We start from the raw sequence: 23728 nt of genomic DNA, 5'->3' as shown, positions 1-23728 counted from the left end.
GAATAGAACGTGTTTGAAAGAACGCCAACGAACAACATTCCCTGGACCCCAACTTGGTCATGTCAAATTGAAGTTCAGTGTTTCTCTGTTTTGACAATTTTTCGGCAGTCACTGACTGATGAAATATATTGGATGCTACTTGAAACGTCTGACCATTTCTTAAATCTTTCCAGTTGCTTGAATGTAACTGTTTTCTTGCACCATTTGAACCTTGATTTACCAATTTATTTCAAAATTGAAACTCGACTAGGTTTCTATGTTTTGGAATATTAACCAAATTTGAATTTGAAGCTCCAGGGTTCCCCTTCTGTTGACAGCTATTAAACAGGTTAACAAAGTTTTGATATTAAGTTGAAGCTTCTTGTTTTGGCAGTTAAACCGATTTTCTAAATTTGAATTTGAAACTTTAAGATTTCCTGTTTTTGGTAGTACATGTATGGATTCTAGCTCAACAGTTTTTTTACCTATTTCCAAAGACCTTGTTGACACTTTTTTTTGTATGCAAGAAAAAGGCATTCAAAACAGTTTTATATGTAAATGTTGGAGCAGATCTAACAGTTTAAAGTTGTGTCCAGATTTTGGTGGGGCAGACAATTCGCCGCTGTTGTGCCGCTATAGTAAAACGCTTGCCTAACCCAGAGTGTGTGTGTGTGCATTGTGTGTGCATGTGTGGTTTCTGCTCTAATCATACAAATAATTCTTAATTATAATCACAGGAATTCTGCATAATAGTTAAACCAGTTCTGATTCGAGTGGCATCTTTTAATTTGCAATTATATTAAGAATGATATTTTAAACGTATGCTGCTAACCTTCCATTTCAATCCAATATTTACGCAAAAATGAGGATGAAATAATTATGCTTGCATACTATAGATTGATGAATAATTTTAAATGTATAATAATAATAAGTAAAGATTCTGATAATATATTTCCTTTTTGCACGTTTTCTGCCACTCTATCTAAGTTGCACGCATTATTGCATGTTTGTTTCACACACACACAGCACCCTGCACATATTGTGTGTTTACACAGAGTTCTCTATTGTAGAATACTTTATTCTACTTTTAATGGCTGGATTTCTCAGCTTTATGCAGACAAGCAATAAACCTGAAATAATTTATTGACGCAAAAGCTTTGAAATAAAAATATTCTAATATTTCAGAAATTAATATACAGAATATTTTTATAATTATTTATACAGAATCTGTTCATGTGCTAAAAATGACAATTTTCGTACAGTGTGTTATAAAAAAGTTTTTGTTTTCTAAATTCTAATTTCTAAACTCTTACTACTTTCTACAAAACATTTGATACTTTGGCTTAAGCTAACTTTTACCTGAAAACGTCCAGAATTTCAAATCACTCAACTTTTCCTGCGAAACATGTTTAGTAAATGGCCTTTTTCTCTCCACTAGTCTATTGAAATGATACAAAATTTTTTTAATAACATGCATTTTAACAGTCCACTTTGGGACTAAATTTTAAAAACAACTACGTAAGTGCTGTCTGCCTAAAGCTGAGTCGGCTGAATTGTTCTCTCTGACTTGTCCCTTCTCCCTGCTGCCTGGTGCTGGTGTAGGCTACTCGTACAACTGTCACCACCACACGAACAGCCGTAGATACACAGAACTTACAGGTTTGGGCTCATACTCTACCTTCTCTCTCTGGTATAACAGGCAGTAATAGTGGGCAACCTCAAGCCAACCGTACACACACCACATCTTCAGAAAAGAGGTGTAGTGTATAGTTCCCGTTCTATAGAACTTTATTCGAGTCCACACCGACATGTTTCGCCTGTGTGTGCCTTTCTCAAGGATCAAGGCTTGAATGAGCACAGTACAGTGTGTTCTGGCTTTGATAAAGTTCTAAACGGGAACTATACACGGCTACAGCCTCTTTTCTGAAGATGTGGTGTGTGTACGGTTGGCTTGAGGTTGCCCACTACTACTACCTATTCTCTCTCTGGTATAACAGTTACTGTAACTGTAACAGGTAGTAATGTTATGTTCGACTACTTTTCTACTGAAATCCACAATATAGCAGTAAGGCCACATTAATTTGATTTCTTGGTTGACAGAATTTTTGAAAAAATGCTAGATTGGAAAATCAACATGAAAACAGAATCTCATAGGAAAGTTTGTACTTTGGTGCACACAGTTTCAGGGAGTGAACATGGTCAGGTGCAAGTTTTCACCCCAGCTTTCTGTTTGAATGATGATTGTTCTTGTGCTAAAATTTAGAAAATCTGTTAACCAAGAAATTAAATTGGTGTGGCCTAAAGTTGGAAAAAAGCAATTTACATTGAGAGGTCAATTTGTTCTAGTTGGAACATTGAAGTCTTAAGTTCTTTATAGTGAGTTGTAGTGAATATATATCAAAGTCTATTGTACAGTTAGTTATACTGTATAGCTTTGAATATTTTTAGGAAAATATTGATTCGAATATATGGATACGAAGCTAAACTCTGATAAAAAAGCTTTTGGAAAATACATGTATGTCAAAGGGGAGGTACAATATAGCATATTTCAAAAGATGTCTTTTATTACTATAGTAAGGCAAAAAGAATGTCCAAGTGCGTATTACAAGACTTTATATCTCTTGTATTCAGTGTGGATTTCAGTCTAGAAAAGTAGTTGAACAGCTCTTCTCTTGCTCTGACTTTTAAAATGATCTTAAATTACCGTTACTCTAAATTAATCCGTATATTACTTTCAGCTCTGTAAGCTGAAAGGTTTGTCAAAACCTCACTTGGTCCCACTCAGTGATAAAGCTTGATCCATCTAAACTTTAAACATTAAGTAATACTATGAAGTGTTTGTAATGTGTCCTGTTCTGGCTTATCTTGCCAAGGATGTTTTGTGTTGTCCATCTACAATTGTATGTGACTAATGTATCCTCTACAGATGACTTTACTTACATGTGCCATCTTCCTCCTCTCCGTTATGATTTTCTAACTATCAATTAATATCTACTACAACATGTATTACACTGTACAATATCATTCTGAACGTCAAAATCCAAATATACGATCATAGAATGTTGTATCGTATACTGGATAAAAAATGTTGAAAGACCGGTTACAGCAACTATATTCAAAATGTGGCAACACCTTTTTACATTGCACAATCTCTACTTGTCTGCTTCACAACTTGTATGGTAGGAAGTCTTCTCTCTAACTCTCTTTCTTGTAACTTCTCCTTACTGCTAAGACTGATGAGACTGACTCCAAGGTTTGAAACCAGGCTGCACTATCTTTACTACTAAAGATGTCTTGCCTTTAGGAAACCTAAGAAGTCTTGGATTGAAGCAACTTTTGAGAGATTATTTGCATGTCAATCACTGAAATATCTCACTTTTCATGTGCATGCCATAATGGTATGTTAGACATCTGTGACTATATGAATATTAATTTCTTGCTCTTTACCAATAAGTATTTCTTACATGAAGATGCACTGACTCACTTGATAGGAAAGAAAAACACTTTAATTCCACCTTCACTTCAATGTGTAACTTGCTATTGGAATTTGAGCATGTCAAGCACTTTTGAAACATCACTTTCCACCATGCATGTAAAAAGCATTGTAGATCTTTAACATCTGTGACTATACAATGTACATGTATTGAGATGTAGTAGTAATCTTGCTCTGAGCTATTTCTTAAGAATGCACAGACTCACTCTAAGTAGTACTTTCTTCTAACCCTCCTTCTTCTTGCACCGCTGCTTCCTTAAAGTCGGGCTGGAAAGACTTAGCTTTCCGCTTGAATGTGATTGCGGTAAGTTTGTATATAGATCTCCTTCTTGCCTTGAGCTCTACATTGTTTTCCCTTCTTAAGAATCTAATGTGCATATATGTACTTCTGCTCAGTACTCAACCATTCACTTGTCTTAAAAGGGTGTTGTCATTGTGCCACATTTTCATATATTAATAACTGGGAAGATGCAAATTTAGCAATCATTTTGAAAATAGGAAATGCAAGACACCATGATACAAGAACTGTCTATTTCAAACTTTTTTCTCAGAGTTGTTCTACTGTCCAGAAACTTATTATTATAATCCTAAAGAATAGTAAATCATTGTGTAATATGAGTCACTTTGAATCAATAATAATCTGCTTAATACAACTTACTTGACATAAATGATATTAATCAGATCTGTCATGTCATAATATGATTTTGCTTCATCATTGTCATTGTCCGTACCTGTAACATCACCATGGATAACTTTGCAGCCATTCACATTTCAGGTTGTAACGCAGTGCTTACCCTCATGTATTACTTCTAATGTCTCCCCGCTAATTATGTGCGATAATGGCCACCCTTTACGCTTTGCGAGATCGGAGCGTTTGCCGTGATTTTTCCCTCCACGCGTCTGCCGCTATGTGTCGATTTCTCACCACCCATTTTTCACTTTCCAGGCTTGTGTGTTTGTTTGTGTGCATTTTTTTTTTCATTCATTGCCGCATTCATTTTTATTATACCATCCATCCCATGCATTGTGCTGTGATTGTTTTTGTTTGTGATTTGGTTTGTTTGTGATTTGGTTTGTTTGTTTGTTTGTTTTGTTTGTCATTGCTGATGGATCATTGAAGAACCCCGCAGCCAATCAGACCGTCCTTTCTTTCAGTGTGTTGAAGACTTGAAATTCCTTTAAGACTTCAGAGTCGGTCCAGAATTCCTATTTTACAAATTTTACATGCATGCTTGAAAAGAGGCAATTTGATCCATATTTCATCATAAGAAATTTAGAAGATGAAGATATGGAATACTGAATCTTCAAGTGTACTGACGCAGGAATATACATCATTACATTTACATTATGATATCCTGAAACAAATATAGATAGTCAGACCTGCGCTAAGAAAGCAATTGTAGAAGACAAGAGGGCATACAAAAAAGGATGTCTTGTTCGAAAATCATATCCTTTGGGAAAGTAGTAGAGAAGTGGAAAAAAAAATTGTTTTGAAGTTTCTGAAAGTTCTGGACCGACTCGAGGGACAATCAAGTCTGTGCAGTTTGTAACTTGTGTGCCTTCCAAACCCTAACAACAGAACCTGAACCAGCGCTGGGCGGCATTGGAGCAGCTCGCCAGTGACCGCAGCGCCACCTTGGGGAGTGCACATGAAGTGCAGCGCTTCCACAGGTATGAAATTGATCTAAAAAGACCTACAAAAACGAGCCATTGGCATATGATATATCAGTTTGAAGATAACCAGACCAAATTGATATCATATGTGTGTCATTGTTGGAATCCCTTCTCTGACAGTTAAGAGGAAAAATTATTCAAAATTTGTTTGAGCCTTTGTTTATTCATTAAAAAGTAAAAACATTGAGGTTGTGAGAGAAGAGGTAAGGGTCAGACAAAGTATAACAAAGATAGAGGTTACATGGTTGAAGTACTAATAAATTGTTAAATAATATACAAGTTATATAGTCCTATTAAACCATTAACATGTATCCTTACACATATACGGTATTGCAAAAACACATGACAAATGGATAAAAGGTGAAAACAGAACCTTGAATCCGACTACATAACTGTTACTGTAACAGTATACTCTCTAAAACTACTAACAACACACTCTAAACTCTTTTTCAAGTTTTACATTTAATCTTTCAAACCGACAAATGGAATTTTACAAATCACAATTTCACCACTCGATTGTTTTTCAATTTAAAGGATTACTTTTAATCTGTGAACCAAGAAATAGAATTATGACCTTATCATGATGATATTCTTCCTCCTCACCAGGGATGCGGAGGAGACCAAAGACTGGATTGCAGAGAAAGACCAGGCCCTAAACACCGACAACTATGGGCACGACCTGGCCAGTGTACAGGCACTGCAGCGCAAACATGAGGGCTTCGAGAGAGATCTGGCTGCGCTGGGAGACAAGGTACACTTTAACTACGTTTTAGCAGTCTTTCAGATAGTATTAATGTCAATAATATTTGATTTCTTACTTGTTTAAGAGAAGATTTTGCTCACTGCAGCTAGTCAAGAATATTTGAAGGAACTGTAAAAGAGCTACGCCTTGACTTTTTTTATTATTATTGTGACTATAGTTTTTGACTGCTAGTAGTGCCTAAAGCCAGTAAGGTTATGAACAACAGTGTACACTGTACACTTGAAATTGTACACTGTAAGTCTTCCTTTTTTTGTTATCTAAACTTGTACTTACCTCTAGTCCTACTTAAAAGATTTGCGTGATTTTTATGTACTAGTTAAAATTAATGAAAATGCATTTCCTCCTCAGAGGCTTATAAGATTATTTCCCTCTGCAGAGGGAATACATTTCATTAATTTCAACTACATAAAAATCACTCAAAATCTGATTTTCTAAGTAGGACTAGTTGGAAGTACAAGTTTACAAGAAAATGATAAGAGGTTTATAAGATTAGTTTCCTCCGAGGCAGACTATTACAAAAAAGAATTACATCACATTTCACAAAGAGTGTTGACCTAGAAACTAGCTTAAACATGACTCCCATTCTCCCCACCCAGAGGGCACAGTGCAGTTTTTATGTGTTCTGCTAGAGGGCACTTTCATCCTGCAGTCTCTGATTTCCTTGTGTTGACTCAAGCTTAAAACTCCCATCCTCCCCACCCAGGTGCACTCCCTGGACGACACCAGCCAGCGCCTGATCCAGACCCACCCCGAGGCTGCCGACTCCATCTCCGAGAAGCAGTCGGAGATCAACGACGCCTGGGGAAACCTGACGGCGCGCGCCGACGCACGCAAGGCCAAACTCATGGACTCGCAGGACTACCAACGCTTCCTGTCTGACTTCAGGTTTGGCATTTTCTTACACCTCCAAGCAGATAAATCAGTTGGAATTGTTTGGTTGGTTTTACAGCTTTTTCTGTGTTTCTTCAATACCAGAAAAAAATATTAAATGTTGCAAAGACAGGTGTAATAGACTGAGAGCTGAGCTGGATCCTTACAGTTACTCGGAAATTAGCATTTTCCTGCAATTTTATATGTTTGTTGCCTCATTAGAGTCAGCCAAAATGTGGAATCCAGCATTTCACAAGCACAGTCAGGCATTTTAATGGAAGATTTTAGCAACAGGACAGAAAATGGGAAAAAAAACTTGAGTCCTATTTTCACTCTATATACAAACTTGAAGATATAGGCATTCCCCTCAGACTCGTGTTTTCGTGACTGTTGAAATTTCAGCTCAGCATTATCTATTTTTTTATCTAAGAACCAACAAATTAAATTAATTTGGCCTCGTATGTGTATTATAACTGTTGCAATTGCAAAGGGGGCAAAGTTTTCACCTTGCATTGGGAAGATCAGGGTTCAAAGACTTAATACAGACAGTTTCCTGCTAAGCTTTTGAGAACGAGTATGGTACGAGTAACGTTGTTGAAAACACCACACTACTGGTAGATTAGCTTCCTGCTGTAGTGACCATTGTGTAACCCAATGGCTATAGAAACAGATGTGAGAAAGATTAGAATTTTAATTTTATTAATATTAATTTATTACTACCTTGACAGGGACCTGGAGTCCTGGATCAACGGCATCATGACCTTGGTGTCCTCGGACGAACTCGCCAAGGATGTGACCGGCGCCGAGGCCCTGCTAGAGCGCCACCAGGACCACCGCACAGAGATCGACGCCCGCGCCGGTAGCTTCCAGGCCTTCGAGAACTTCGGTCAGCAGCTGCTGGCCAAGAACCACTATGCCAGCGGTGACATCGAGGAGAAGCTGGCTACACTGGCCCGGGAGAGAGAGGAGCTGGAGAAGTAAGGAACATTTTCTTAAAGGGTTTGGAGTTCTTTGTGTAAGTGCATGTACTTCGCAGTAGTTTTATTTTTGCAGTCTGAGGGAAAGGGAGGTTTTCATTTGTTTGAAGAAACAATTCTTTAGAGCAGTTACTGCAATTACAACACACATATTTGTGGTGTTATCATTTCACTTTAAAAGGTCACAGCAAAAAAATTTGAATTCAAAAGACAAATGTAAAACCACTGCAAACATTTCAAGATTTACATGTATTTTACCGTAACACTCAGGCTTCAATGGAAATTCAGACCTGTACATTAAGTGACTACTTGAACATAAGGACCACCTTGCCATTGTGACCACTTCTTATATTTTTTCCCCTTGACTCAAGCTTTAAAAATCCAGTCTGTTGTAACTGTCACTGTAGACAGGTTTGACTGATTTTCACATTGAAAAAACAACTGTTACAGATTAAATCATATCAGATGTACATGTAGTTTGTGCAGTGACTGCAGTTGAGCCAAATTCTTTCTGAAAGAAAAGTTATAGGTTTGAAAATACTAAGAAATATTTTTTTTAAATTTCGTAGGGCTTGGGTATATGTAGATCATTGCATGGGTTTCAAGATTTTTCCCCCCCAGGACGATTCCCCCCCAGGGGGGGAAACGTCTTGGTGAAGACGATTCCCCCCCAGGTCGATTCCCCCCCAGTCGTTTCCCCCCCAGGTCGATTCCCCCCCAGTCGTTTCCCCCCCAGGTCGATTCCCCCCCAGTCGTTTCCCCCCAGGTCGTTTCCCCCCCAGTCGTTTCCCCCCCTGCCTAGCTGTAAACCAGGTTACGTTAGATTCTAAATATACTAACTTAGATGCACAATTTACTTTCACATTATTCTATAAATACTGTATAACGTTCTAAACTTGACGAGTTCAGCTGCGTGCCGCTAAACTCGCCTGTGCTAGCGGGCGGCACGGCGATTTCCAAGTCCCCACGCCCGTCATGACCAAGCCCACTGCGCCTGCCGTTACTCAGAAATATCGGGCGGTCCCAAATTATGATTGCCCTCATTATAGGATTAGAAATATCTAAAGATTGAAATCATTGTTTAACAAACGTAACATTTTGGTGATTTCTATGCGTTTCCTAACTAACTAAAAAGGAGATTACAGCGGCTACCATTAGTCGGGTACAGACAGGGGGGGAAACGTCTGGGGGGGAATCGACCTGGGGGGGAAACGACTGGGGGGGAATCGACCTGGGGGGGAAACGACTGGGGGGGAATCGACTTGGGGGGGAAACGACTGGGGGGGAATCGACCTGGGGGGGGAAATGTCTTCAATAGGGGGGGAAACGTCTAGGGGGGGAGACGTCCTGGGGGGGAAAAGACCTGATACCCATTGCATGAAGCTGACACTATCAGTGTCAGGAAATCACAAAGAGAGATGACAGTCGATGATTTTGTTTCGAATACCCTGATGAACGTTTTGTTTTCCTAGGGCCTGGGTGGCTCGTCCTATATGAAGCTGGACCAGTGTCTGGTAGTCACTGAGAAAGAAATGACAGTTGAGGTTTTTCTTTTGCATATCCTGATGACCATTTTGTTTTCCTAGGGCCTGGGTGGCTCGTCGCATGAAGCTGGACCAGTGCCTGGAGCTGCAGCTGTTTAACCGTGACTGCGAGCAGGCCGAGGCGTGGATGGCTTCCCGCGAAGCCTTCCTGCAGGAGGCGGAGGGTCCTGAGGGGTCCTCTGTGGAGGCTATGATCAAGAAACACGAGGACTTTGACAAGGCCATCAATGCACAGGTATGTACAATGTAGCCACTGTGGTCTGCTTTTAAAAGTCAAAGCTTTTCTCAGAATAAGCTGATCCCATAGCTCAAACTACACATACTCATGTTAAAACTTAGAAAATTGATGCAAAAACTAAATGTAGAAATACAAAAATCATGAAGGACCCACATCCACTACTTTTGAACAATTGGTTAAAATGCTGATTACAATGGACAGTTGGGATTTTTCTTATATTATATTAAAAGAAGGGGCATCTTTTGCTGACACAACAGTTTGTACATTCCTGTACATAAAGAAAAGTATAGAATGTTTACTACACCCAAGAAATTGTTTTAGACTTGTCTTTTTTGTCTGTCTATCTTTGTGTGTTTCTGCAACACTCTTGCAGTTTCTGTATGTTCTGCCAGAGGGCACGTAGTAGTTTAGTCTATACAAGTAGTACACAAAGAAAAACGATAGATCATTTACTACACCCCAAAGTATATTTTTTTACTTGTCTGTCTATGTATGTTTTCGCAACACTTGCAATTTCTGTGTGTTCTGCTAGAGGGCACCACTTTACCACTTTAGTCATTGAAGTCTGCCATGTCTGCTTTTTGCTTGTCCAATTTTCACATCTTTATTTACTGTTCATTTTTATTAATACCACAGGAGGAGAAGATCCTAGCCCTCCAGTCCTTCGCTGACCAGCTCATTGCGGCTGACCACTACGACGCTCCGGCCATCACCGACCGGCGCGACGAGGTCCTTGACCGCTGGCGTTCCCTGAAGGGCGCCCTGATCGAGAAGCGGTCCAAGCTGGGCGAGTCACAGAGCTTGCAGCAGTTCAGCCGCGACGCGGACGAGATCGAGGCGTGGATCAGCGAGAAGCTACAGACAGCCACGGATGAGAGCTACAAGGACCCTGCTAACATACAGGTATGTGTGAAGCACAGTTAATGATGTTGATTTAGTCTACCTATTTAGTTATAGATTGAAAAGAACCCACATCCCTGAAGGAACCTCGGGTATAATCTCGGGCTGTTCATGCAACTACAAAGTTATAAACAGGGTGTCAGAAAACCAGACTTCCCCAATGGGCTCTATGGATTAACAATTACCCGGTAGCTTTGCATGCCAATCAATTTTCTTGCTGTCCCAAAGTCTGGTATGAAGAAAAAATAGTGTTTGTACAAGGGAAATCTTGCTTTTTTGCCATTCTAGAATCAAAGATGATCAAAAACTTGTTAGCCATTTGACATAGCCTGTCAATCAATTTACACGCTGTCCCAGTGTCTGGTATGAGGAAAAAACAACTGCACAGTGACAGTGTATGGAATCTCGTTTACATGTATAGTAATTACCAGGGAAACATACATGAAATTGATGTTTTGTTTGTATTTCCAGAGCAAGCACCAGAAGCACCAGGCGTTTGAAGCTGAGCTGGCAGCTAATGCTGACCGTGTGCAGGGTGTCATCGGGATGGGACAGAGTAAGTCTTGTCTAACTAGTGCGCTAAACCCATAGTTTCTGGGTTCAAATCCCCTAACATGCCACCAATGGTGTACCCTGTGCAAAGGCACTTCACACGTTTTTCCTCACTCCACCCCTGTATACAAATGGGTACTAACTTTGGTTGGGGAGGTGAAAGGTGGTGGAATGAGAGGGTTGGCCTCTGCCTTCCAATACCATGCCCTAGACACAGTGGAGAACAACCCTCTGCCCCTACAGCCTTACAAAGACTCTATATATGGGACATAGTATCTTTTTTTACCTCCTTTTTGATGTCAATCTATTCCAAAGCCTATTCTTTCTGATGACCTCCATAATTCTATGAGCCACCAAAGAAATCTCAGGCTACTTGAACCGTCGTCAGAAGTATGTTTGTCCCATCAAATGTTGCCCCGGCCTTCAACTCTGATATCCTGTATTTTCAAAAAATGTATAGCTTGTAAATTTTTTTTTTCCCCAGGCCTGATTGACCAAAACAAGTGTGCCGGTAGTGAGGAGGCAGTGAGTGCCCGGATTGTCAGTCTGGGCGACCAATGGGAGTACCTGGTGCAGAAGTCTGCTGAGAAGAGCCAGATGCTGAAGGAAGCCAACATGCTTCAGGTACCAACCTCAACTTCTCAGTCACTATAGCTAACTGTGTTACTGTTACATCATTGTCTTGTAATGGGGAAAAAGTGTTTCCAACATGAGGGAATAGCTTTGTTAGCTCTATAGTGTAAGGTACGTAACATGTGTAGTAGAGGAGAGCTTCACAAAGTATCACCCCAAGAGAGTGAAGTATTGTACTTGGCTTGTCTTTCTGTCTGTTACTATATATTTCTGTGTGTGTGTTTATGTGTGTTAATGAGCATGTCTGTGTGTGTGTGTTGCTCATAGATAATTAAAGAGCTAGCCTTATTTGGCACAAACAGCCGTTATTTTGTTTGGAACCCAAAGTAGCGATGTAAAACGTAACCTGATTGGCTGATAGCTTCTCAGCAACCTTAAGTTTGCAGATATCCACAAGGCAAGCTTGTGGCAATCCTCTGATTGGCTGAAAGCTGTTTGGTGGCGACGTCACCAATAGTGAAAACCTTGGTTCAGAAGAGCAGGGTCGATGCTGGGAGCCTATGTTGCTGAGCGATTCAACCCTGCTTGAGGAGGGTGGTGTGTGTTTATGTATGTGACTTTGTGCACAATGCTGCATGAAAGGGGTGAAGTCTGCCATCTCTGATTGCGTTGTTCTTACTCGTAGAACTTCAACACCGGAGTGAAGGAGATAGAGTACTGGCTGACCGAGGTGGAAGCCCTGGTCCAGTCCGAGGACTACGGCAAGGACCTGGCCTCCGTCTCCAACCTGATGAAGAAACACCAGCTTCTGGAGGCCGACATCACCGCTCATCAGGTAAGGAAACAGTCTCAAGGTGTCTCAAAGGCAACCAAAGCAATATTAGGGCCCAAAATATGGAACTAAAAAAAAATGCTAAAATCTTTATGATCATAGTAACATGTACAAACTTTATTTAGCACATCTGCGTAATAACTTCATACTTTGAGCATTTTAGAACCGTGCAAAAACATGCCATACGATGATCCCCATAGTTTTGCGAGCCTACAATAACCCCGGCGACGATTTTCAGTGAGTTTTCACATCACTACAACGTCATATTTTTACATAATGGACGTCGCTATACATTGTGATGATAGTGTTTTTTTAACTAATCATGGATAAAAAAGACCAAGTAAATTGACTTTCAAAATCTGATTTTTTTTTGCCCAAATATTGCTTTGGTTTCCTTTAAGATACAATACTGCTATCTTCTACAAAAAATGGGGGGGGGGGGGGGGCATCTGCAGTGGGCTCTATGGATTAACAATTACTCGGTTGCTTTGCATTTCAATCAGTTCTCATCCAGTCCAGTGGCATTGTGTGTGTGGGGGGGGGGACTCATGTACAGTATATGCCAATTATTTGTATACCTTTTTTCTGTATATTTCGTCTTTCTGTATAGAATTCCAAAACACCAAACCATTTACAATCCACTCAATTGTAAAAACAATGCATATCTGTATAGCCCATAATCGTAAAGTTCGGTGTATCGTATAGAATCTTGTCCGATTTTATCGTAAAATGACCCACAACTATAGGCTAAATTTCGGATTTGCGTTGTAGTTTCGGGAGTGGGTACGCCGTCTACCGTTCAACAATCACACTCTTTTGTTACTTGCTATTGTCATGCTTGCAAACAATCGATATCGGTGCCTTTGACATACGGTGATCTCATTAAAAAACTGTTTTTCAAGACCCAAGCGACGAAAGTGAACAAAAATTTGAAAAGAAAAACACGACTTTTGTCTGAGCATTTGAGCCTCTACGCTGTATTTTGCCGCGATTTACCGGTATTTGTGGCCGTATTCGACGGAGAACCCATTCCTTAGACTCTTTCCCCGTGAAAATTCTGCTTATGTAGCGTAGATGAATCCTATTTTACGTCGCGATTTCAGAAAAAATAAGCGGCGAGGGCCGGGTGACGCTGGGCGGCCATCTTTGTTTACTCATTGATATGCATTTTTCTACGCGCTGATTGGTTCACATCATAAAACCCGTGCCCTGATTAGTTGACTGTAAGATGACTGCACATGATCAACATGCGGCGGGAGTTTTTATTTGACAGGAGTTTCCCACGCATTTCGGGCTTATCTTAACAAAATAGATCGCGAATTTAATCCAATATGGTGACGTTAAGATCGACGAAAAGGTCGGATTGTACTTTGATTAAAATTTTGCAAAATAAAGTTGCGATATCGATAGTGTGTTTGTGTGTCTTGCTAAAAATCCTATTCAACCCCCCCCCCCCTTCCCTCCTTCGGGACGTCAATATCGCTATTTCGGACAGTCGTATAGTTCGGGGAGTCGTATAATTTGCGCTGACAGATGGGCTATACAGATATGCGGAATCTACTGTATATGTGTATGTAATTACCAGGGAAATGAGGCGTCCTCTAGGTGTCCCCTGCAAAAGGAGGACGTCCAATTTCTTTGTTTTCTTAGTGTAACACTGTAAGGCATCCAAAAGACGCCCTGACGCCCTGCTAGCTAATAGCCTAACCTCAAGATATGGTAATACACTTCTTCACGGCAGGAAAATTTCAAGGTGTAAGGAAAATGGACATTTTCACTGAACTTTAACTTCACGGTGGTGCCAAGTGAATCACAGAACAGATGTGTGAAGGAATCATAAATAAGAACAACAGGTTTTTCACGGCGATGATAAGTTCACAGTACAGAGGTGACCGTGAAGTTACAGTGAAAGAAACAAGAATTACAGTACCTAACTCTAAGCATTGTTTTCTGTAGGACCGTATTCGTGACCTGAACAACCAGGCCGACACCTTCATCTCCTCCAACCACTACGACATGGAGTCCATCAAGGAGAAGAAGACGACCATCAACACGCGCTTCGAGCGTCTGCAGAACCTTGCGTCTGAGCGGCGCCAGCGCCTGCAGGAGTCCCTCACGCTCCACCAGTTCTTCAGGGACATCGATGATGAAGAGGCCTGGATCAAGTGGGTGTTTCTTCAAAAGTTTTTAGTCATCTAGAGGCTTAGAAATTGTTTCTCAATAGTTTTAAGCCGTTAAGACCTAGAGGCTTAGATGTTGTTTCTCAAACGTTTTGAGTCGTTAGTGGCTTGGAAGTTGTTTCTCAAAAGATTTAAGTCGTTTAGAGGCTTAGATGTTGTTTCTCACAAGTTTTGAGTCGTTAGTGGCTTGGAAGTTGTTTCTCAAATGTTTTAAGCCGTTTAGAGGCTTAGATGTTGTTTCTCAAAAGTTTTAAGTCGTTAGTGGCTTGGAAGTTGTTTCCCAAAGGTTTTAAGTCGTTCAGAGGCTTAGAAGTTATTTCTCACAAGTTTTCAGTCGTGGCTTGGAAGTTGTTTCTCAAAAGTTTTCAGCCATTTAGAGGCTTAGAAGTTGTTTCTCAAAAGTTTTGAGTCGTTAGTGGCTTGGAAGTTGTTTCTCAAAAGTTTTAAGCGTTTAGAGGCTTAGGTGTTGTTTCTCAAAAGTTTTGAGTCGTTAGTGGCTTAGAAGTTGTTTCTTCAAAGTTTTAAGCCGTTTAGACTTAGAGGCTTAGATGTTGTTTCTCAAAAGTTTTGAGTCGTTAGTGGCTTGGAAGTTGTTTCTCAAAAGTTTTAAGTCCCTTAGAGGCTTAGATGTTGTTTCTCAAAAGTTTTGAGTCGTTAGTGGCTTGGAAGTTGTTTCTCAAACGTTTTAAGCCGTTTAGAGGCTTAGATGTTGATTCTCAAAAGTTTCAAGTTGTTTCAGAGGCTTAGAAATCGTTTCTCAAAGGTTTTACGTCATTTCTCAAAAGTTTTAAGTCGTTTATAGGCTTAGAAGTTGTTTCTCAAAGGTTTTAAGTCGTTTATAGGCTTAGAAGTTATTCCTCAAAAGTTTAAAGTTGTTTACAGGCTTAGAAGTTGTTTGGGCCTTTCTAAAGCAATAACTTGCCAATAATAATACTGAGTGCAAAACTGCTTTGCACAGTGGTATAGGAGTAGCATTTATCCTTCAAAGGGGACGTTAAGCCCTTGATCCCATGTTTGGGCCATGCAACAAGCAAGGAAAAGAACCTATCACACTTGACTATGAATTAAAGTATATCTTCCATCAAGAGATTATTTATACTTTATGTCAGTCGTAGTATGAAATAGCAAGCAGAAAGACGACTCTATGACTCTGGTTCTAAGTGCCAAATGAGCATGAGGCACAATTAAGAAACACAAAAATTATCCAGACGCTAAATTGTGTCTTTCAGTTTACTTGATACTAGGGGTGGATACGGGTTTGGCTTAATAAGCCAATATTAAGCATAGAGAACTAATACTGATACGCACGACTATAAAAGTTTCTTGATGAGAAGACTTTCAAGACAAACCAGTATTTGATATTTGAGTGTTGCACTTATTTTAAATGCCTTTTTTGTCAGAGGGGAGACTCAAAACACTACTTAATCAAACAAAATAGAAACATATATTTGTACTTTATTCAGGGTTTTTTTTGGACTCAGGTTTCAGGCATTCAGGTTTTTTTGACTCGGTTCTTGGATGTTACAAAGGTCCGAATCAGGTCCAGCGAAACCGGTATCCACCCCTACTTGATACCCTTAGATTTTTTGTATGGCTTAGCTTTAACGAAAATTTTATTGATAAGTGATATATTTTCCTGTGACTTCCCAGGGAGAAGAAGTTGCTGGTGAGTTCTGACGACTACGGGCGTGACCTGACAGGTGTGCAGAACCTGCGTAAGAAGCACAAGCGTCTGGAGGCCGAGCTGGGCGGACACGAGGCTGCCATTCAGGTACTCACATCTTATAGACTTCTGTCTCTGTCTCATATAAGTCCTCTCTATTGCATTGGTACGTAATCATCTCGACAGATATCTTTTTTATAAGATCTTTTTTTGGTGCTCTTGTGTGAGTCAATTTATCTGCTTTTCACAGCAATCGGCAATGTGAAATAAAGAAACAAAATCTCATGTACATGTACATACTAATAATTTTTTTCTTTTAATGCAATTTGGTGAGAAAGAAAAAGATTTATTCCAATGTCTGTGTTTAAGAACTGAATGTGTTTTGCCATATTTTCAGCCAGAGTTATATTTTTCTGTAGGGGCTTTTGCAATGCTTCCATGGCTATAAAAATCTTTAAATTTTGGTAAATAAATTTCATTTCTTAAACAGTCTTATCCTGAACTGAAATGTAACAACAACATCATTTACATGTGTATGACAGGCTGAATAAACGTTTTTAACAAGAACTATGCTGCTTTAGATGTCTTATTGAGGGATGAGTCAATGCAAAAGATGTCAGTTAGCTGAGGAATGAATCCACTTTACTTAATAATGATGACTGTTTACATTAATACAAATATTGCACTGAAAAGCATTAAGCTGAATTTTCACCAACTTTCCAGGCTGTACAGAACACGGGAGAGGGCCTGATGGCTCAGTCCAGCCTGGGGGCGGCTGAGATCCAGCGCCGCTGTGACGAGCTCACCGCCAACTGGTCGGAGCTGAAACAGCTCGCAGCTAACAGGTAACCGTGCCGTTCTGCATGCATGACCTAGACTTACAGGATAGCTTAGAGTATGCCTCCTCACAGTCTGTCTATCAACATGATTGCAATAGATGGTTGAATTAGTGTTCAAGTGAACTTGGATTGATCAGTCTTGTACATTTTGCTATCAAAAGCTTCTTTTTTTTCAAATTCTAGGAATCCCACTCTGCTTTGTATCACAGGTTCTTATGTACAGTTACTGTCAGTGTGCTGAAATCAAGTACATGAGTGCCTCTGGTCATTTTGTAAAGCAGATAACTGTTGAGCTGTAAATACAGTGGCCAGGTGTTGTAGTTTGTACTGACGTATGGGGGTTATAGACAGACTCTGGAGAGGCATACTCTGTTAAGCATTCATTTTGGCTTCCTTGACTCCACAGTGACATTTGCACTTGCAGTTTAGTGGGTCTTGGTTGGCTGTGGGTTTTGCTGTTTGAAGTTTTGGCATCGGAGTCATGTCTCTAGATATTCCAGCTTCACCAGGCTGTTGAAGTGGATGGCTTGTTGGCTTTGTCTTGTTGGCCGATTTTCGAATTTGGCTGGAATGGGTCGCTGACCGTCAGTCTTGACAATGATGCCCCCTCCCAGCTTGTATTGAGTGGCCCTATAGTCCCTTTGTCTTGAAATTTTGTGGTATGCTCCTATCCAGCATGGTAGTCAACAGTTGTTCTTTGGCTGTGCAAGCTGCCATTGTGATGTTGCCTTTGGTCTTTGTCCTAAAGCTTGGAGATTCCCATTAGGGGAAGTCTGTGGGTTGTCTTTGCCAAGCATGGCAGTCATCAGGTTGTTGTTTGAGCTTGTCGTTGGCAACAGGCAGTGATCCTTGGCTGCGTTTAAGCTGCCTTTGCAAGTTGTCATGCCCCTCTTGTGAGTGATGATGTCGTCGATGGGTTAGTGGCTTGGAAAGTGTCCCTCTCTGTCGTACCCCGACCCTACCAGGTTGGCACAGGATATTTTTCCCCACATCAGAGTTAGCCCCGCGGACATCCAGTGGTGGTGTATGCAGCTCTACGCTCACTACACCGACCTGAAAAACATGGCCAAGGAAAGGTGAGATACAGTCTCGCTCGCTGCCATGGCTAGGGTAGAATCCATCCTACATCTTCCCATGTATAGGGGCAGTGGCCATCTCTCTTTCTAAAGGCCTCGGGCCCCACTAGCCACGACAGAAGGGTTCTAGTTCATTGGTTTTGGGGTGTTCAATTCCCACACTCTTTCTCATAAGTGTTGAGTGCATAGTAGAGAAAGCAGTACATACGTAACCATATTTTTAGATTCTTTGGATTGAACCCCCACCTTCTGAATACAAGAACTCTACCCCCTAGGCCATTGGATCAGTTAATTGCTGGCTGGTGCATGTACAGTCCTGCCAAAAATTGTTGACAAGGACTCTGCCTCTAAAACATTATCAAAAAAGGTGCTTTGCTGTTCTTTTTACCCAACAGATCCTGAGGTTCAAAGGACTTTGTTATAATGTACATGTGGTCTCCTTTGCCTTTACAATGCAGATTTTAGGCAGCTTGTCATTGAGGTAACACCAGTCACTTGAAATTTGGTGTTCTTTTAGAAGATCCAAATGTATATATAAATGCTGTTGCTTGTTATTTAAGAAGGTGTCCTTTCTTGTTTACCCTAAACTTGTGACTTGTCTATTTGTTCTTTTATTTCCAGTATAGAGGTGAACAACTTGGCAATACCGTTGAATACAGTATCATAAAAAAATGTAACTGTTAGTATTTGTAAATACTTTGATTTGTGTTATGTCTAAACTGCTGTCCTACACCTGTGCGTCTTCATCCCCCATCACAGAGGCCAAAAACTTGAAGACTCTCTGGCCTACCAGCAGTTCAGTGCCAACGTGGATGAGGAGGAGTCGTGGATCAACGAGAAGCAGAACCTTGTATCCAGCGAGGACTATGGCGACACCCTGGCCGCTGTGCAGGTTAGAATACACTCTGTGAACAAAACATAGATTTTTTTTGGCGACACTTCAGGAGCAAGCCTGATAGTATATCGTATGTCTGTTGTTTCAAATTCTGCACACCTGTTGTACCAGGGTTTTCGTTCTACCTGGCATTCTGTCATTGGCATCTCTTTGCTAATGTTACTGTAAATGCAGAAATGATCGCTGTGGTTATATTTTCATTTTTTCTCTCTATGAACCCTTTACCGCGAAAATAACACCACAGCGAAAAGCCGTTCCCTTGTGTGACTAGCGCTACTATCATTTCAAACGCGAACTCAAAATCACCACGAACACTCCATTTTCTCCCGAAATGAAATCGCTGCAAACATTTCTGCATTAACAGCATACAAAAACTACTGTCATTCCATTCCAGAGCCTGCCTTACACTTTATTATTGAATGATACATGTACAAAATGGAATTCTAAGAATTAGAAAATACCATAAACGCACCTCTATATCCTCATCAAGACTTATTCATTCAGCGAACAAAACACACAGAGTTTTTGGCGACAATTCAGGAGCAAGCCTTAAAGTATATTATCTGTCCATTGTTTTGAATTCAACATAGCTGTTTGTACTAGGGTTTTGGATCTTAAAAGTTGATAATTTCTCAAGTGTAAGGAAACCTTAAGGAATTTGTCTGTACTGTTTAGCTCTTTCAGATAAAGCAAATCCTAGCACACCCTCCTAATTGTCTTTATCCTATTCCTATATCAACACTTTTAGGTCATATTTTGGTAACACATGCTAATTTGTTCCTTTTGTGCATGTGGTAATATGTAGGTTTTAGTACATTTACTGTTAATGTTTCTGTTGTTATATTTTATGAGACCATTTCTTGAATGCAGTGATTGTAGAGTGTGCCCTGTGCATGTGTCTTGTTGAGTTGCATTTTGCATCGTATAAAAAAAAACAACACTTTCTTGATTGGAAAACTTTTTCCATGAATTATTATAACCCATCTCCACTCCAGTTGACTTGCCTTGGTTTGAGACTGTTTTCTTTTCCTTTTCTTTACTGTCCTTTTCTTAAGTTGTGTGGCTGCTCCGTTGTTTCTCCCCAACAGTATTTTCTGAACCTATCTACTGAGTTGGGAGCGGTTTCTGCCACTATGAAGGTAAAAACCTGCCTGTCTCGACCATTCCACCCTGTCCACCTCCGTTTCGTTACCATTAATTTGTTACCAATGTTAACGCTCCCTTAATACCCTCTTCCAAAATGCAACTTACTTTGAGTCCAATAGACAAAATTTGAACCACACAAACTGCTTTCGTCATAGGGGGGATTTTGCCCACAAACCATCTATGTCATTGAGTGTGTCCATTTAAAGAATAGAACTCTTTCGGAAAACCTTCCCTGCAATGTCCTGAACCCAGAGGAAACAGGTGTAATCTGACAAATTTACAACAGATAAGTACGAAATAAGCCGTTTTTCTTGGTATTTTACTCAAGCAAGGAAGGGGAATAGCCACCAAAATTGTATAGCTATATCCAGAAATGTTTGACCGCTTGTGTGCAGGTACTGGGCCGCCCGCGGAAAGTGAATACCTTCGAGATGCTGGGCTCTGTGACACCAGTCGGGGTTCAGGGAACCAGTTCTATCCTTTGCGGACATGCGATAACATAGACAGTTTGAGAGCAAAACCTCCTATGATGAAAGCAGTTTATGTGGTTCAAATTCGTCTATTGTTCATCCTGTTTTGGGCTTGACACCAATGAAAAAAAGGAAATAAAGCATTGGTTAAATTTTCAAGTGGAGGGCAGTGACTCTTCTAGTTTTTAGATATCCAAAACTGCCATCCCCAGCCAGTTTCTTTTCTTGGGAAGTGTTTCAAAACTTTTTCAGTTTCAAGTTACTGTTTCAAGTCAGTGTAGCATCAAGCCCAAAAGATTATGTTAGTCTCAAATAGTTTCTGCAACTTGGAAAACTTTTATATAATCTGTCCCCTTTTCAATTACCCTCCGTTTTTAGTTCTGTCACCTCGCAAAACTCTCCCCTGTCTTCATCTGTAACTAATTTTATGTTTCATTTCAACGCACACAACTCACCCTCATCCTTCATAGTTACCTTGCCAGAAACCGCACCCATTTGAGATATATTTTAATGGGCTGTCTGGGTTCTGCTTTGTGTTCCTGTTTTGTCTTGCTTTCTTTGTGCACGAAGACAAATGCTCTGTTGCAGCATGGCTTTGGCCAGACAACAGTTGCATTCTTTACATTGCCAGTGTACAGAATGTTAAAGACATGACTTTATGATGAAAGCTCATTTGTAGAATGATGCTGGGGCATGCATTTTCGGCATTGAAGAGAAAAGGCTTTTCCATATAGCCACATGTACATTATGTATGAGATATGATTGAGCCATGTTTGCATGTGAAGAAACATTTTAAGCTTAAATGACACAGGAGTGAAGTAAAGTGAATCACAAAGTTCTTTTTTACAACCATATATTTAACAAGAGCCCATGTTTAGATGACCATCTGACTACTACTACTTCTATCATCTTCTTCAAGGCAATTCTGACTGGTTCACTGTGCACTGCAGGCTAGGTGTCACTGCTATAAATGCAGTCCCAAATGTAAAGTATTGTCACACGCTGGACTGCATTAGCCACATTTGGGACTGCATTGTTAGCAGTGACACCTAGCTGCAGTTCAAAGTGAATCAGAATTGCCTTGAAGAAGATGATTGACGGTCATCGAAACATCAGCTCTTGTTAAACATGTGGTTGTGAATAAAAGAACTTTGCTATGCAGTCATTCACCGACCTGATGAAATTATTCACAGCAAGTGGAGTAACATTTTCGCTGATGAATATGTCACAGGGTCTGCAGAAGAAGCACGAGGCGTTTGAGACGGACTTCAAGGTTCACCGCGAGCGTGTGGACTACATCTACTCACAGGGCAACAAGCTTATCGATGAGGTAAGGCACTGTCCCGTACCCTCTAATATACAAGAACATTGTAATCTAAAACAGATAGCTGCCATTTAGCACAATTTGTAATTCTCTGTTTGGATGGTGTTCAGCACCAAGGACAGGTATGTTTACCAGTGTATGGATGGTGTTCAGCACCAAGGACAGGTATATGTTTACCAGTGTATGGATGGTGTTCAGCACCAAGGACAGGTATGTTTACCAGCGTATGGATGGTGTTCAGCACCAAGGAGAGGTACATGTATGTTTACCGGCGTTAGGATGGTGTTCAGCACCAAGGACAGGTATATGTTTACCAGTGTATGGATGGTGTTCATCACCAAGGACAAGCGTGTCAACCAGTGTATGGATGGTGTTCAGCACCAAGGACATGTATGTTTACCAGTCTTTGGATGGTGTTTAGCACGAAAGACAGGTATGTTTACCAGTCTTTGGATGGTGTTCAGCACCAAGGACATGTATGTTTACCAGTGTATGGATGGTGTTCAGCACCAAGGGCATGTATGTTTACCAGTGTATGGATGGTGTTCAGCACCAAGGGCATGTATGTTTACCAGTGTATGGATGGTGTTCAGTACCAAGGACAGGTATGTTAACCAGTGTGTGGATGGTGTTCAGCACCAAGGACATGAATGTTTACCAGTCTTTGGATGGTGTTTAGCACGAAAGACAGGTATGTTTACCAGTCTTTGGATGGTGTTCAGCACCAAGGACATGTATGTTTACCAGTGTATGGATGGTGTTCAGCACCAAGGACAGGTATGTTTACCAGTGTATGGATGGTGTTCAGCACCAAGGGCATGTATGTTTACCAGTGTATGGATGGTGTTCAGTACCAAGGACAGGTATGTTTGTTATTGTACGGATGGTATGACAGGTATGTTTACCAGTGTATCGATGGTGTTCAGCACCAAGGATAGGTATGTTTACAAGTGTATGGATGGTGTTCAGCACCAAGGACAGGTATGTTTACTAGTGTATGGATGGTGTTCAGCACCAAGGACAGGTATGTTTACTAGTGTATGGATGGTGTTCAGCACCAAGGACAGGTATGTTTACCAGTGAATTGATGGTGTTCAGCACCAAGGACAGGTGTGTTTACCAGTGAATTGATGGTGTTCAGCACCAAGGACAGGTGTGTTTACCAGTGTATGGATGTTGTTCAGCACCAAGGTCAAGGTCTATGCCCAAGGTTTCATGTGAAAAGCTGGATTTTGTCTTTCAAAATGCTGCATATTTCACTAGTAAATTCCCAAATTTATTTCTGTGCCCTAGCCTCTTTGGAAAAGTAAGGACCATCTTTTGGAAGAGTGTGGGATAAAGATAGATAACTTAATTGTGCAACAATTGTACAAGGTACAAAGTATGGCTGGTACATGACTACAGTTCTATATTTATCTAAGTGCTAATCTACCTAATGCAAGAGTGTATAGTCTGGGTTTAGAATGGGTTCTTACAGTCATTGGAGGAATTTCTATCGTCTTGACATTCTTTGATATATTTTCCTATGTATACCATGCAGGGGTTGTCACATGTCAATATGAGTTTGCTATTAAAGTCCATTGAAAGAAATCCTGGTATGTAATATGATAGCCTTGTGTACAGTGAATTACATATATTACAATATTTGGGACATACCATCAAAAAGTGATATTCGTCTTCAATTAGCTCTTTACAAAATGGACAATCCCTCTGGTCGATAGGAATTTTTTTGGAATCTCC

The 23728-nt window shown here is 40.4% G+C and overlaps 1 protein-coding gene across 30 annotated transcripts in view; it reads left to right on the top strand.

Moving 5' to 3' along the window:
- The window catches only part of LOC136442125 (spectrin alpha chain, non-erythrocytic 1-like), a 92021-nt gene that overhangs the window by 41485 nt on the left and 26808 nt on the right, over positions 1–23728 (top strand). For 15 of the 30 annotated variants that reach the window (XM_066438775.1, XM_066438772.1, XM_066438763.1 and 12 more), the window contains 19 exons: positions 1582–1638; positions 3212–3232; positions 3735–3776; positions 5052–5143; positions 5753–5897; positions 6613–6794; positions 7508–7756; positions 9343–9535; positions 10175–10441; positions 10910–10994; positions 11475–11614; positions 12249–12398; positions 14352–14560; positions 16226–16346; positions 16962–17083; positions 18043–18153; positions 18913–19045; positions 20137–20187; positions 21896–21994. In XM_066438775.1, coding sequence (XP_066294872.1) covers positions 1582–1638; positions 3212–3232; positions 3735–3776; positions 5052–5143; positions 5753–5897; positions 6613–6794; positions 7508–7756; positions 9343–9535; positions 10175–10441; positions 10910–10994; positions 11475–11614; positions 12249–12398; positions 14352–14560; positions 16226–16346; positions 16962–17083; positions 18043–18153; positions 18913–19045; positions 20137–20187; positions 21896–21994 — 2469 coding nt within the window. The remainder of the gene's footprint in view (positions 1–1581; positions 1639–3211; positions 3233–3734; positions 3777–5051; positions 5144–5752; positions 5898–6612; positions 6795–7507; positions 7757–9342; positions 9536–10174; positions 10442–10909; positions 10995–11474; positions 11615–12248; positions 12399–14351; positions 14561–16225; positions 16347–16961; positions 17084–18042; positions 18154–18912; positions 19046–20136; positions 20188–21895; positions 21995–23728) is intronic. The other 15 variants (XM_066438784.1, XM_066438785.1, XM_066438783.1 and 12 more) reach the window with 7 other exon arrangements.

This window comes from Branchiostoma lanceolatum, chromosome 9 (assembly GCF_035083965.1).
Source record: "Branchiostoma lanceolatum isolate klBraLanc5 chromosome 9, klBraLanc5.hap2, whole genome shotgun sequence".
NCBI lineage: Eukaryota > Metazoa > Chordata > Leptocardii > Amphioxiformes > Branchiostomatidae > Branchiostoma > Branchiostoma lanceolatum.
The sequence above is the reverse complement of the archived record's forward strand: the minus strand, read 5'-3'. Positions and strand labels throughout refer to the sequence as shown.